This window comes from Notamacropus eugenii, chromosome 7, assembly GCF_028372415.1.
Source record: "Notamacropus eugenii isolate mMacEug1 chromosome 7, mMacEug1.pri_v2, whole genome shotgun sequence".
Lineage (NCBI taxonomy): Eukaryota > Metazoa > Chordata > Mammalia > Diprotodontia > Macropodidae > Notamacropus > Notamacropus eugenii.
The window spans coordinates 153,624,814-153,640,860 of NC_092878.1; the positions used below are offsets into that span (position 1 = coordinate 153,624,814).

Consider the following 16,047-nt stretch of genomic DNA (forward strand, 5'->3'; position numbering starts at 1 on the left):
TCACATAAGTGTTAGTTTACTATTTAGATGTTAAAAAACGGTACAGAAAATCAGAGGATACTGTAAGTATCAGTCACTCAGCCACCATTATTTGGTGACCACTAAGCGCCAGGCCTGTGCTGTACCCATACACATACCTGTGACCATATGTATACACACCTGTACACAAAACAGATAGGGAAAATGTATCAGAACAACAAGACATGATTAACACAGTTACCATAGAGGGTGATATAAGCAATGCAATTTGTATATTAGATCTGTGACTACTGTCACGTATTCTTGTAGATTCTAGTCTAGTTGTTAACATAGTTGTTCTAAAGTTATTTGATGTTACCTTCAGATATTATGGGCCTATGGAGAGTGTCCTTGATTGTACCAGTGCTATCTTTAAAATCCAAATAAAGTGATTTCTTCTTACAAATGGAGTATCCTTCTATAACTCTGTGTCTGATCATTTAAGAACCTATTCTTTAATGAATACTGCTGGTGCCAGGGGCAACATGGTTTCACCCTCAGCATAAGCAGTCTATTATGATTCCAGGGAGAACTAAGTTGAATTCTAAAGCCATTTTATGGTGCAGCAATCCATCTTATGCTGTGCTGTGCTGTGCTATGCTGTGCTATGCTATGCTATGCTATGTGTTATCTAGGGATGTTCCATTAGCCTGTTATTATAGACAGAAATTGCATAGAGGTTTCAGTTACTTGAAATGTTTGTTTGGGGCATGGTAGAACAGGTGAGAATTGAAGAGTCACAGGAGAAAAGAGTGTAACTTTTTTCTTGAGCCAAACAGCTGTTGCATAGCTCTTCCCTCTTTCCTAGGAAAGTTGGACCAAGAGCAAGATAGGGTGATGAATGGTAAGTGAATTTGAGCAGCTATGCTAGAGAATTGGATTCAGTTGGACTTCAGTCCTGAGGGCCCGGAATCTTCTAGACGAATCATAACAGTTGGCAATATGCTGCTGTTATAAAGCCCTGCTACTTTTTAGTGGCACCGAATACCATTCTGGTCCAGATCCAGTTCTTTCCTGTCACCTTCTTGATCCACCTCTTCCCCAGCTAAAACTGCTTTTCCATATTGTTCTTAAACTGTAACTCCCCTTCACAAAGGGGGATGTCTCATTGAAAAATAACATACATCAGAAATTGCAAAAAGTGTTCTCCTTCTTGAAGCAACACATCTTCAGTTTCTGGAATGCATGGGGAGACATTTTGTGATGTCTTGAGAGTCTGCCTGCTCCGAAAGGGGTAGTTGGTAGTTGTTTTCCTTTGCTTTTCCTGCATGTTTTCATCAGGAGCAAAATAGAGATGTTCACCAGGAGAACATCCTCTAGTTTTGATGTTGCCCTATGCAACCAACTTTGCAAGTGATTTTTCTTGGTGCTTCCCCTTTCCCAGAAACCCTTTAGGGATGGGCAGATATTTTGAACCAGGAATGACACATCTTGTTCTAAGTGTTGACAGGCGATCTTAGTTGGCTAAGGATATATTTGAATCCATGTTTTAGAAAGTTTAATTGTTTGGAAAAAGACAAAGCTTCATAAATATTTGTCTTGTGTTAATGATGATAGAGGGTATGTATAGTCAAGTCATGGGAGTCAGTGGTAGATGAATAAAGTGGAATAAGATTATGGAAGTTTTTAATGTGAAGACAGGTACTTGGAATTGTTTGGAAAGACAATGTAGAGGTTTTGTGGAGTCTTGACAAGGATGATGAATGTGGATAAAGTATGTAAGATAGATACAGGAGGATGAGTTGTGAATTGCTGACATAGAGGATTCTCAGTCTAAAATTGTGAAAGGAAATAGTGGAATTTGGAGGAGAGAGGAAAGCTTCAGAGAGAACTCGAAGGTTTTGACTCTAGTTGAGTTGGAGAGTGGTAATTTCTAAAACTGAGAAGAAATGGAACAACGATCTCTCATCTGGGTAGTGAAAATTATCCATTTTATTTCGGCATGTTGAATGATAGATGGGATTCTTTACCAGGTTTGGGGTCACATGAGATGTGCCTTGGGGGTCCCTTGCAGCTTTGAAGTTCCACAATTCCCTAATATAGAAGTATAAATATTTTGCTGATAGTTGAAAATTTAGAGCTTAAGGTTGTATGAGAGGTTATAGATCAAGACATAAGGCATTAACAGATGGCATTATTTAATAATAGAAACCATCGAATTATTTACTAGCAAAGGGATTTCAGAGGCCCACTTCTGTTCTCTTAATACATTGATTACTTACTGAATGTTTCCTAAGTGTTTTTTAAGTTCAAATACATTTTCCTGTAATTTTGGGTTATTTCAGTGTGGGCTTACCTGCAGAAAGAGTAATGTCTGGGATTTTTAAAAGAATCAAATTTGTTTCAGAACTTCATACTTTGAGTTCAGAAGTTACAATTTCTAGTATGAAATGAGAAATTTTTTCATTAGAATTCAGGTATTACAATCTCTTCTTATTATTCCCCTCAATAGCTAAGGGAAGAAAGTAGGAGGTTGGCTCTGGCTGCCAAAAGAGAAAAAAGAAAGGAAAAGAGAAGGAAGAAAAAAGAAGAACAAAGAAGAAAACTAGAAGAAATTGAAGCAAAAAATAAAGAAAACTTTGAACTGCAAGCTGCTCAAGAGAAAGAAAAGCTTAAAGTTGAAGGTATTCTTGAAGTACACATGTCAGAGCATCCTTTCTTCCTTTTCTTACCTACGTAACACATTTATATCAAGTCGTATTTCGTTCGTTCCTTCGTAACGGTCATTTGAACCGTACAGAAGCTTTTACACATTTTAAAGCCCTTGAAGTTGAAGTGTGTTTTATTTGTAATGATATTTATTTGTAATTGTACTCTTACCCTTAAATTGGTCAGTTACAAACTAATAATCATGTGAGTCGCTACATCCTCCACCCTGCTCATCTGCAGACTTAAAATTCTTGTTTGTTCTCACTTCCTTTAAATAAATAACATTGACACAGTTACACGGTGACATTTTAGCAGTAATTTTAGGCCAGTAAAATTTCTTCTGTCCTTCTAATGAAAAAGAGGATGTCTTTTAATATAACAGAATGCAGCATTTATATTTAGAATCTGTTTATCCCTTTTATCCCAGAGGAAGAAGGATCAGGAAGTTACTTCTGTCTTATTGTCTCCTTAATTTGCCTTTCTCCCTGGCAGTTCCCTCCTGCCTTTCCCTTTGAATGCGCTTATTCTAGCCCTGGGAAAATAAGTGTGGAATAGGGAGAAAAGAATTAATGGTATTTGGGGAGTTGGGAGGGAGAATGAAATGAGCAGTTCCCTGCTGACCCCAAAACAGTGGCCAAAACCAGGTAGTGTTTTATATCTAACCTTTGATTACCATTTCTTGGGAACATGGTTAGGGAATAGCGTTAGAGCAGTCTTGTGATGGAATGGGAATGTGACTGAAGCCCATTGCAGGACTGGGGATCCGTTCCCCTGTACTGCTTGGGTCATCTTAGGTTAGTAAGCTCTGCTTCTGGGCCTGTTGTACTAGCTATACAGTAAGGCCCCTTCCAGCTCTTCATTTAGGATCTTAGGATCTCTTCTGAAATCAAAAACATCTAGAAAATTTAGAAACGTTTAGAAAATATGAATTATTATCTCAGAAATCAGTCATTATAAAAGATTAACTGTCTCTTTTTTGTAATAGAAACAGTAAATATAAACAGCATGTAAGGAATCTTTTCTGTATCTAACAGTGCAGAAGCTATAGTGCTATTATAATTATGTTTATTTTTTAATTTGAAATTTCTTAACGGTCTCTTGTAGGAACAGTAGGTCATAATTTCACATGTTTAAGCCTCGCAACAAACTTGTATTTCTGCTACTTCCTTTGTAATTCTGACGATCTTTGCTGTGCCTTTTCTGTCCCACCAGATGAGCCTGAAGTTCCAATGGAACCTCCCAGTGCCACCACCACAACTACCATTGGTATCTCTGCAACCTGGACGACTCTGGCAGGTTCCCATGGTAAAAGAAATAGCACCATGACCACAGCCAGCTCCAAGAGGAAAAACAGAAAAAGCAAAATCACTCCAGAAAATGTTCAGATTCTGTTTGATGATCAGCTGCCTATCTCATACAGCCAACCAGAAAAGGTAAATGGGGAGTCAAAGAGCAGCAGCACGAGTGAGAGCGGCGACAGCGACAACATGAGGATTTCCAGCTGCAGTGATGAAAGCAGCAACAGCAACAGCAGCCGCAAGAGCGACAGTCAGTCCTCCACTGCCCCGCCACCTGCTCCCAGCAACAAGAAGCAGCCTTCTGTGCTTGTCACCTTTCCTAAGGAGGAGAGAAAGGCGGCTTCTGCCAAGACTTCTGTCAAGTCAGTTCCATTTAAATTTCTGTCTTAACCCTGCTAGGAAGTCTGATTGAGTTAGCCTCTTCACGCTGAACTTGATAAATATTGTGTGGGGTTTTTTTCTAAATGACTTTTTTTCCCCAGTAAAGTTAATGGGTCATTAGAAAATAGCAGCTCACATTTATGGAGAAATTTGCGATATGCAAAGATTTGGCCTCATTTAAAAAAAAGCCCTTCAAAGTAAATAAAATAATGAGTATCACCCCCATTTTATAGACGAAAGTTGATGTTATTTGACTGCCCTGAGATCACATATGTTGTAAATGACGGTAAAGCCTTGAACCCGGCTTTTTGGACTTCTGGGCTAGAGTTCTTTTCGTTGTCTTGTGCTTTAGTGTAGAAAACTTGAAATTTTTATTAAACGATGCTAATTTTGTCGCTGTGTGCTTTTTTAAAGTTAAGGATGTAGAGTTCTGTGCCGTCACAGTCAACACATTTCAGGTATTTTTAGATAAATTTGAAATTGCTGCTTTCCCAGGAAAGTAGAAAGTCATCACTGGCGTGTTTCCAGACAGTACGCTGACATGAATATTCAAGCTTATTAGTCCCGCCATTTTTATTCAGTGCCACGCCCTTGCTTGCTGCCTGTTTATCAAGTTTAACCTCATTGATAAAGCATGGGAAGGCAGGTGAAATTACTTCTCCAGCACTTTTACTCTACGTCTTGTTTAGCTTTTTTCAGCCTTTAAATACATTTAATAGATTTTTCCGCTTCCCTCTCTCAAGATTGTCTGAAAGTATCAGTGAGGTATCTGGCAATTCGTTGTCCACTTGCACAAAATCTGCTCCTTCTCCACTTTCTTCACCAAATGGGAAGTTGACGGTAGCTAGTCCTAAACGTGGGCAAAAGAGGGAAGATGGCTGGAAGGAAGTTGTGAGAAGGTCAGTAAGATCTTTTTTTCTTAAAATTCTTATTTATTTTATTTATAACTCTGAATTCTCTCCCTCTTATCTCAAAGTGTTTTACTATTATTGAAAAAAATAATAAATTCCCATCTTAACTGTATGCTACAGTCTGTCCATAATTTCTCTATCTGGAAGGGTGAGTCCTCTGGAATTGTACTTTGTCATTGTGCAAGTGTTGGTCTTTCCAGTATTGTTATCACTGTTGAAGTTGTTCTTTTGGTTCGGCATCTTGTCATCGCATCTTTCTTGATGTTCCAGTTTTATTTTTATGTTTTAGTATTCAGGTTTTGTGACATCTAAATGATATCTCCATTTCTCTCAAGGACTTTCAGAAAATTTTCTCCCTCCAAATGTATAATCAGAATTAAATATATGCCAGAGTGGAGTGGAGAACATTTTCCTCCAAATCAAATGATAATAAAATGTCAGTGATCCAAAAAATATTGGAATGATCGGTATAGCTTTTTGATGTCATGGTACACATACTCATATTATTACCAGTTGTTTTGGCTCCCTGTATATCTTTGATCTGGCTGTGACCACATCAAATTCCACCTCCCCCCCCCCCCCCCCCCAAAAAAAAAATTCCTTTATAGGAACTTGAAAGAACAAACAAATTAACAAAAAGCAAGAATAGCCAAAAACTTTGATTGTCTGTGCCCTAGATAATTGTTAATAAGCCCCAGATCCTACACTTTGGTTTCTTTTTATTTTATTCGTAATGTTCAAGTTCATAACAGTTTGAAATTTACTTTTTCCTGAAGCCATTAACTTAGAATGAGAATATCAAAAGATCCTCCAAATGTAATTAAAACCAAAGCAGATGTTTCATTTGTGTCTCTCTTTTTATTACAATTACGTACCTAGTGTTGAGGAATAATCCCTGGAAAGAACACAAGACCTGTGCCTAAAAATAATGAAAACATAGTTCTGTAGACAGTTAAACATTCAGACTGTATTTATGGAGAAATGGTTACTAAGCAATTTGTAGTTTAATTAAAGTCGTAATGACTGTATTTAATCTCTGTAAGAAAATAAGTGTTAAAGACTTCATGAGTAAGTTTGTGTAAATATCTATTTGAAATGAATATTGTGTATTAAAATTCTTTCCACATACATACACAATACATATATACATATACACATGTATATATGTATTATGGATATGAGCCTATCTATACCTGAGCCTGATGAATCTTTCTTACTGCTTAATTCAAAGTTTCCATCAACTCAGATTTCTCTCACCAGTTAATGGAAACACACAAAGTTCTATTATACTTAAAAAGATAGTTCAGAAACTTACTGGATTTCTAGGTTTAAGGCCATCTTTTATGTCCATGGGTTGTATGGATTTATAATACACACTTCAGGTGTTAGAGAATCAAGGAAGACAACTTTTAACCCAAAACAAATGCCCACAGGAAGAGGAAAGAAATGTAGCAATAAAAAAGGGGCCAGGAGATGTTTATCCCTCCCTGCTCCTCACCTGGTTATCTTTTCTTCATTCGTGTATTGGAGGATAAGAGATTGAAGATGAAATGGCAAAGTTTTGCCACATAAGGAATTGTATTCAGTTCTATTTAGCAATAGCATAGAAATGTTTAGTGATTTTTTTCAATGTTTTACTATTTATTAACAACTATTTTTCTTTTTCTCCCTTTTTTTTGAAAATAGATCAAAGAAAGTTTCTGTTCCATCAACAGTTATTTCCAGAGTGATTGGAAGGGGCGGCTGTAATATCAATGCTATTCGCGAGTTCACTGGAGCACATATAGATATCGATAAACAGAAAGACAAGACAGGGGACCGGATAATAACAATAAGGCAAAATAGACTTTTCTTTTGTACTTTTTCCTTGCCTCTTTTGTAGTATTTTAATTTAACGTCAGGACTATTTGCATTTCTAGTTGAACTTGAAATTTATTAGCAGTCTCTCCTTATTCATTCTGATTAAGTTTCTCTTAATTTTTGGAAAAAGATTCTTTTTCCTTTAGGATTTAACATTTTTTTCATTATTTTATTTTTCTAGTGAAGGCTGAAGAAATGTTTCATCTATGTTTAGAAGCCTATCACTGAAATTAAAATTATAGGAGAAAATAATTTAGTGAAGTTCTGCTTTTCCACTGAAAACTATTTTAGAGAACTGTGAAAAGGTGTCACCTGTTCCTTCAGAATTAGAGAATGTTGATTGAGTGTGTTAAAAAGTAGAAATTATTTGTCCTTTACCTTCCCTAACTTTGTGGTGAAAATATTGTCTAGGTAGGGTGTTGTTAATCTGGAGATCGTGAACTGGTATTTTAATTTTAGTATCTCTATTTGAATATAATTGTCTCCCTTTTAAGATAGGTTTCTCTTTATTTTATGTTATATATTTGAAAGCATGATTCTGAGAAGGGGTCCATGGGCTTCCCCAGACAATGGCCCACAGTTTCGAATCCACAGCCTAGAATAGTCTGAGCCTTTTAGGGAAGACTATACTTCCTCAGATGTTAATATTTGAAATTCTTTTAGCTAGGACTTGCCCGTCCTTGGAATCTGAACATTTATATGCTATGAGATTTAATCATATTCAGTAATGCATTTAACATGAGAAAATGTTTTAACCCTGCCTACGTGCCCTTTAAAATGGGAATCACATCCTAGGAAACAAAGTGGATGCCAGGAAGCATTTACTTAAAACTTTTAGATGCTTCCACATTATTCTGACAATCATTGTGCCCTCTTGAAAGAAAATGTGTACCAAGATAATATTTTAATATTTTGAATTTGTTCCAATTTGGTAGGCATTTATTGGACACCAGCCATTGCCATGTGAATAGCATTGTGTTCAAGTAATAGGGGGATGGAGGTAGTTACAGATATCTGTGAGTCTTCATAGGGAACTAAGGCATATAAGTATGAAAAATTGGCATTATTATACGTATTTGTGAATTTAGGAAAGGTGTTCATGGTTCCAGTGGAATTTTGTCCAGTCTGAAAAGCAAAGGTAGATTTAAGCAGACAGAGAAGGAATAAAGCATGAAGAAGAGGGTCAACTCGGGGGAACTGCAATCCACTCGGCCAAGGCAGGAACAGATGAAATATTCAAGAGGGGTTTGAGCAGAACCTGTAGTCTCTGAAGTAGAATATTGAAATTGCAGGACTAAAAAGGGATTGTAAAGTTTCTTTATGTCCAGTCCCTAATTTTACAGCTGAGGAAGGAAGCTGAGACCCAGGGTGTCCATGACTTGTCCAGTACCACTAAGTGCCAAACAGGGCAAAATGGTTTGTTGAAGGGATCATCAGATAATGAGAGGACAGCCAGCATCAGCTGTGCCAGATGTGGGGCCTCTCTTCCTTGTCTGTAAAATCTGTTTGGGCTCTCCTATTCTGTTTCAAAGACATTAAGCTTTTACTTGAAATAAACTAATCTTTACCTTCTGCACACCTTTTCCATGACTACTTCTCTCCTCTTACTACCATTACTACCCCGCCCCTTAAAACAACAACAAATGCTCCTGCAAACAAATACAAAAACTCCTTTGAGAGTACTCTCTCCTTTTTCACTTATCCAGATCTTCCAGATCATTCAAAATGTAGAGGGAACTATACTTTTTCCAGGTTACTTTTTCTGTATTTATAAGTCTTCAGTGATCTCTCTTGAATTTTTATAGCACTTTTTGCCTTTCAGGGAGATGGTCATTACATTAATAGCTGGGCATTACCTTTCTTCATTTCCGTCATTTCTTCCTGTGAAGAGCTGATGGAGTTCATAACTTGGATGGAAAGAAAATTACATCTTTATTTTCACTGTCCTCTAATTTGGGATTTCCTTCAAGTGTTTAAAATGTGATTTAGGCTTTAACAATTGCTGAAGGGGTCCATGATTCAAAGTTAAGAAACTCTTACTTTAAGGTAGCCATAAGGCATTGGCAGCCAGGCCAGTCCACTGGGAACATCACCATCACTGCTGATGAAACTGATCATTGTTGTGTTAGTGTTAAAAATAACGATTGTGCTCTGTACATAAAATGTTGGGGATTTGCTAAGATTTTCATGTTTGGTCAGTTTTGTTTTAATGAAAGAAAAAAGAACATCCCCAAACCAAGTATACTCCCTGAAAATAATGCAGCAGCGTCTGTGACTACATTGGTATGGAAATACGGCTTCTGTGCTTTTTTTCTAATTCACCATTTAAGAGAAAAGAAAAACAATTTTTAACTTTAATAAGGTAGTACCAGTGTTACTCTTTGTATTTGGCCTGAATTTTATTGTCATTTAATGTTATCTTGCTTTACATAATTCTAGTCAGTATGAATATTTTTTTTGGATCTGCTTCTTCACTCTGCCTTAACCTCATGTAAGTTCAGTTTTTCTTTCATAGTTTTTGTTCCTTTATGGAGCGCTAACATTCCGTAACATTCGTGTGCTAAAATTTAAATTGCCCATATCCATTAGGCATCTAGTTTGTTTATAGATTTTTACTGTTTTAAATAGTGCTGCTCTGAATATGTTTGTCTAAAATGAATCTTTTTGTTGATAAGCTGCTTAGGATGTAACCTACTGGTAGAATTGCAGTGTCAAAGTATATAAGCACATCTTTTACCCTTTTTTGCTAAAAGGTCACACCTTATAGTTATTTTAATTTACATTTCTCTGATTCTTATCAGTTCTGAATATTTCCAGGTAGTTGCTGATTATTTAATCATTTAAGGACTATCACATGCTTTCATTGATATTTAATGTTTTTATGTATTCACTCTAAATCATCTGATTTTCACCAGAGCCCTTAGCCAGTTCCCATCTCTATGGATTAGATTCATCATTGACTGTATCCTCTTGATTGATAGAGTTCTCCCTGTAATGCAGCAAACCTTTTAAGTCCCTACTATGTGCAAAGTAAAGGAGAATGATTCTCCCTGCCCTCTTGGAATTTACATTCACTCAGGGAAGGACATAAAGTGGTGTAAGCAGAATAATTGGAAGGTAATGTTATAGAGAATAAAGTCTCTTCCATCTGACAATATTGGGAAAAAGACTTCCTGCATAAAGGTGATATTTTTTGCATAGTCTTGAAGAATGTCAAAGATCCTATTACTTTGTAAGCTGTGTGAAGGGTGGTTTAATGTGTGAAGAGACCTGAAGCAGGTAGTTGACATAAAATGCTGTTTCAGTACTCCCAAGGGAGAGATGGTAAGAGTTTGCACTATCGTAGTGAGTAGAAAGAAGGGGGCACATACTATGAAGGCTGAGAGAACAAAGTTGAACAACTGAATGGCTATGTGGGGTTGGAGAAAATGAGGTATCAAGGATAACGCTGAAGTTGGGAACGTAGGTAACTGGAAGGGTGTTGGTGTCCTTAGTAGTAATAGGGAAATTAAGAAAAGGGGTGTTTGGGGGGAAACATGATACGTTCCGTTTTGACTGGTTGAATTTGAGGTGCCTGCAGATATCCAGTTTGAAATGTCCAGGAGATAGTTGATCAGAAGATGGACTAGGGAAGGGTGTGTGGCTGTCAGGGGATCATTTTTATAAAGAGAATTGAATCCATGGGAACTATGATATCATCAAGTGAGATGTTATTGAGGAAAAAGAACAAGACTGAGAGAACACCCAGTTATCTACATGAATAAATTGCTAATAAAGGAGCATGAAAATGATTTGTTAAGATAATTAAAAGGAGATCCAAGAGAGAGCCATGTCCTGAAAACACAGAGGTCAATGTCCAAATGGAGAAGCTGCTCAGCCATGTCACGTGATGCAGATTGATCAAGAGTAATTAGAATTGGGGGAGAAGACGGCCATTTGATCTGACCACTAAGAGATTGTTGGTGGCTTTAGAGAGAGAAGTTTCTGTTGAATGGTATCAGAGAGTTTAGAACAGACTGAGTAGACAGGGGAGGAGAATAGAGGACAGTAGTGAGCAGGAATGGTAGGGCCACAGCAGGTTTCTAGAAGAATAAGGAGACCTGGGATACAGGGAAAGGCAAACTGAAAATCAGAGAAAGTTGGGGTGAATCTGCTGGTCCAGATAGGAAGGGCAGGAAGCCAAGGTGCATGTAGAGGATTTTGCTATGTCAAGGAGAAGGTTCCCTTTTTCATGTGAGATCGGTACGGAGGAAAAGATCCTGGGACATGGCAGTGGGATGTGAAATGAGGAGACCTTCCTTCTTGCTGGGTACCTTCAGAAGACATCCCATCATCCCCCCTGCCTTATGCTTGACATAAGCCAAAATCAGAAATATTTCTTCTAAGCTTCCTTGTAGAGGCTTCAGATATTTAGCAATTAGAAACTTTTCAGATTTGAAATCCAGCAAATAATTATTAATATCTAGAGTCGATTGATCTGGTCACTTAATGTAACACAAGAGTTATTTCAAGCAAATGATTGTGCTTACGTAATCAGGTAGAGCATGATCACTTCCTGAGTTACAGCCGTTTGTGTTGGACGTAGGCCTCCTTCCTGTCCTGTCATCCTTCCTCACTGTAGACTTTACCAGATTTCAGCAGCAGTGTAGGGAAACTCTTTGAGCCTGTGTCTGTGCCCTATTCTCCCTTTGCTCCTTCTTGCAGATGATAGTGCTCACAGTTAATACTACTGCGCCTGTAGCCAGTTTTTCTCAGGTGGACATTAATCCTCCCCATTCTCTTCTTAGCAAACTCCTGTCCTGTTACCCCCTGGGCAGTCTCTTGTAAAACCACCATTCTTCTCTTTTCATTTGTGAACCAAAAATACCTCTGGTCATGGTTAATAAGTAATAAGTAGTGTGTGGATTAGGAAACAATTTCATTCACTTTCATTGTGGTTTTTGTTGTTAATGCATCGTGTTACATGCTTGTTTTCAACTTTTTTTTTCTTTCCTCCTGTTCCAGCAGCCTTAATAGGGATGTGTAGCCCTTGCTGGGAACTTACCCAGTACTTTAAAAAAATTATTTCTTTGGGAAAATGCATTCCAAGACTGATCCCATTTATGAACTTTGCAGAATACCTATCCATTGATAATTCTGTACGCTAGTAATTCTGCACACCACACCACAACAATTGTGTTTGGTTTTTTGTAGAACATTCCAGTGATAGAATTATCTTTTTGTTCTGGTTACTTTTTGATAGCTTGATAGAAAGCACACTGTTCTATCTAGAGAGGTGAAGCTAATCGGAAGCATGGGACCTAATTTTGTCTCTCCACTTCCTTGTAAATAGGGGTGGCACAGAATCAACAAGGCAAGCAACACAGTTGATCAATGCTCTGATCAAGGATCCAGACAAAGAAATTGATGAGCTTATTCCAAAGAATCGTTTGAAAAGCTCCTCTGTGAATTCCAAAACTGGGTCTTCGGCCCCTGCCACGACTGCTGCTAACAACTCCTTGATGGGGATTAAAATGACCACGGTGGCCCTGTCGTCCGCCTCGCAGACCGCGCCCGCCTTGGCCGTGCCTGCGCTCTCCTCTGCCTCCGCTCACAAAACCATTAAGAACCCTGTCAGCAATGTGAGACCGGGCTTCCCTGTCTCACTGCCCATTGCCTACCCCCCACCCCAGTTTGCACACGCTCTGCTTGCAGCTCAGACTTTCCAGCAAATCCGCCCACCTAGGCTGCCCATGACCCACTTTGGAGGGACATTCCCACCAGCGCAGTCCACTTGGGGTCCCTTTCCTGTCAGGCCTCTGAGCCCGGCCCGAGCTCCCAATTCGCCCAAGCCTCACGCGGTGCCTCGCCACAGCAGTCAGCAGCACAGCAGCGGTTCTCAGGTGAACCCCGCAGGTTCTTTTACGTCTGCTGCTGCCGTGACCACCAGTGCACCCACATCGACGGGGCCCGGCACCTCTACAAACGGCAGCCCAAGCTCACCTTCAGTCAGAAGGCAGCTCTTTGTCACCGTGGTGAAGACCTCCAATGCCACCACCACCACAGTCACAACCACAGCCAGCAACAGCAGCACCGCCCCCACCAATGCCACCTATCCTCTACCTACTGCCAAAGAACACTACCCCCTGTCGTCCCCGTCCTCCCCATCCCCTCCAGCCCAACAGGGAGGTGTTTCTAGGAGTAGCCCTTCTGATTGTGTAGCATCCTCTCCAAACAAAGGGATCCCTCCCTGTGACCAGGAAGCAGGCAGTCCACCAGTAGTAGAAGCGACCAGCAGTCGACAACCAAATGGCGCCAGTTCTGTGGGGAGTTCTGCAGGGCATTCTGCTCCCCAGCCGCCTCCTGGGGCTGCTGCTCCAGAACCACGACCACCTCTACCACCACCACCACCGCCATCTCAGGTTCCTCCACCCGAAGTGAGAATGACCGCTCCCCCATTAGTAACAACGAGTTCTGCCCCAGTGGTACTGCCACCGACTGCTCCAGGCACCTACCCCATTCCTCAGGCACAGGTGGGGTCTTCACAACCTGCTCCCAAGATGGAACTGCCTGCCATCAGGCCTCAGCCTCATGCCACAGCTCCAACTCACAAAAATCCAGTACCATTGCAGAATTCATCTGTTGCAGTCCTCAGTGTCAATCATATTAAGAGACCCCACAGTGTCCCCTCTTCTGTCCAGCTACCTTCGACCTTAAGTACACAAAGTGCTTCTCAGAATTCAGCACATCCAGCAAATAAATCCATGGCCCCCAATTTTAGTGCACCCTTACCATTTGGGCCCTTTAGCACATTGTTTGAAAACAGTCCCACTTCTGCCCATGCCTTCTGGGGAGGCTCTGTGGTTTCATCTCAGTCAACACCGGAATCCATGCTATCAGGAAAATCTTCCTATTTGCCAAATTCAGACCCGTTACATCAGTCTGACACTTCCAAAGCACCAGGCTTCCGACCACCATTGCAAAGGCCTGCTCCAAGTCCCTCAGGTGAGTCTGTTGTGGCACAGCCCCTGTTGCCTTATGCTGAGTAACGTTCCTTAGCTTTGAGGAAACCTTTGATTTCACGGTTGCTTACACCTTCTTGGACTGAGGTTTTGTATCTGGGTCATTGGAATTAGTGGGTGTTTTATGTTCCTCTGGCGGGTCATTGGAATTAGTGGGTGTTTTATGTTCCTCTGGCACTTCGCCCCCTTTATGTGTCTTTGTCAGTCCTATTTTTTGGTTGTTGTTCAGAACTCTCTTGGATTTCTTAATGCTCTAGTGACAGTTTCTCCTAATATCCATGTCAACTAATTTTCTTGGCCAGGCTTTTACCCACTCTTTCTCAGAACAAAGGAGAACATTGTTAGTGGTGGTTAATAAATTCTGCTTTTATTTTTATTCAGAAGAATGAACAAAGATTTTTCCATTATAGTTTGTTTGCTTCTCACAAAAACTAAGTTTTTCTTGATTGATGGATTTTTGTTTTTAAAAATTGTGTTCCTGTAACTGGTAGGATATAAAGAACCTATCTGGTTGTTAGGTTTTGGTCTTTGATATGGGTGCTTGAAGCAACCACAGTTGATTTGCACCATTGTGTAGAGAGCACTTCAGCACCAAAGCATCGTGTGCATTTTGGATGAAAATTTACTTTGCCTTTTTCCCCTCCTCAGAACAGTAGTGGGAGTTTGGGAGAAGAGGAGTACTTTTCTTCAAAGCTTGAGCAAAATGTATTAAGTGAGGTCATATATTTTTACTGATGAAGTTGAATTAAAGTATATTTTTTTAAAGCATGTGATACAATGTAGCAGGTAAATCTTAACTTTCAGTGTTGTTACTAGTAAATTCTGAGATTGTTATGTTAGATTGTTTTTAAAATTATTCTTTGCCCATGTAATAGGAATTCTGGGACTTTATGAAGTCAATTCAGCTTTCATAAAACGTGACAATTGGGACCTTATTTTAAAGATAATAGAAGATTGAAATTTGGAGAAAGGAACAAATCTTGAAAGAGAATTGAGCTTGTTTATATATTGTGGAAGGGGCACAAAGCTGCATGTAAAGTATCAGTGATAGACTGTGGTAACAAGTAGAAATTACATGTGTACTGTAAGTGCAAGCTAAAAGGGGAAGAAAGACCGAAGGAAAAAAAATCTAATAAAATTCAAGGTATTGAAAAATTCAGTATTTTAATTTTTAGCATTTTGGGAGCATCTTTAGGTGATTTCACCTGCAGGATGGTTATTTTGACATTTCTGTCTGATTTTTCCAATTTGTGTTGCTCCCCTGAATCCTTTGCTTGATTTTACCTGAGTGGCTAACTTTCTGCCTTCAGTGTGTGGTTTATGTATGGCCCTGAGGAAGTGGCCTGACCATTTATTTTTAGAAAACTAAGTTAATTCTTTTACTCTTTTTTTTTTGGAGGGGGAGGAGTGAGGACATGAGGAGGTAGTCAGGAGAATGTGACCTTAACAATATTTTAGAACAATATTTTAGAATATTTCAGGACAACTGAAATAAAATAATTTTTTTCTTCCAAATTAATGACTGTTTCCTTTTCCATATGAAAGGAAAAGGGACAAAGGATAAGGAATTGTTTAATGGTCTGAATTCATCACCTCAGTTTGTTTGGTAGTCTTTGCAGTGTTAGGATTGTCTAATCATAACTGCATACTTTATCCAAGAATGATTTGGTATTTTGTAATTGTTTTCTTTAGGTATTGTCAATATAGACCCCCCTTATGCTTCTGTAACACCTTCCTCTACACATTTGAGTAACTTTGCCTCAAACCTTTCTGGAGGGCAAATGTATGCGCCTGGGGCACCCCTTGGAGGACCAGCTACAGCTGCTAACTTTAACAGACAACACTTTTCCCCACTTAGTTTGTTGACTCCATGTTCATCAGCATCTAATGGTGAGTTATTTGGACCTTAAAAGAGAGATGCAATAAGAT

The 16,047-nt window shown here is 39.2% G+C and overlaps 1 protein-coding gene across 7 annotated transcripts in view; it reads left to right on the forward strand.

Annotated features, from left to right (window-relative positions):
• The window catches only part of ANKRD17 (ankyrin repeat domain 17), a 141,365-nt gene that overhangs the window by 120,926 nt on the left and 4,392 nt on the right, over positions 1–16,047 (forward strand). For all 7 annotated transcript variants that reach the window (XM_072624352.1, XM_072624350.1, XM_072624351.1 and 4 more), the window contains 6 exons: positions 2,471–2,642; positions 3,880–4,327; positions 5,090–5,245; positions 6,944–7,093; positions 12,450–14,101; positions 15,811–16,008. In XM_072624352.1, the coding sequence (XP_072480453.1) occupies positions 2,471–2,642; positions 3,880–4,327; positions 5,090–5,245; positions 6,944–7,093; positions 12,450–14,101; positions 15,811–16,008 (2,776 nt within the window). The remainder of the gene's footprint in view (positions 1–2,470; positions 2,643–3,879; positions 4,328–5,089; positions 5,246–6,943; positions 7,094–12,449; positions 14,102–15,810; positions 16,009–16,047) is intronic.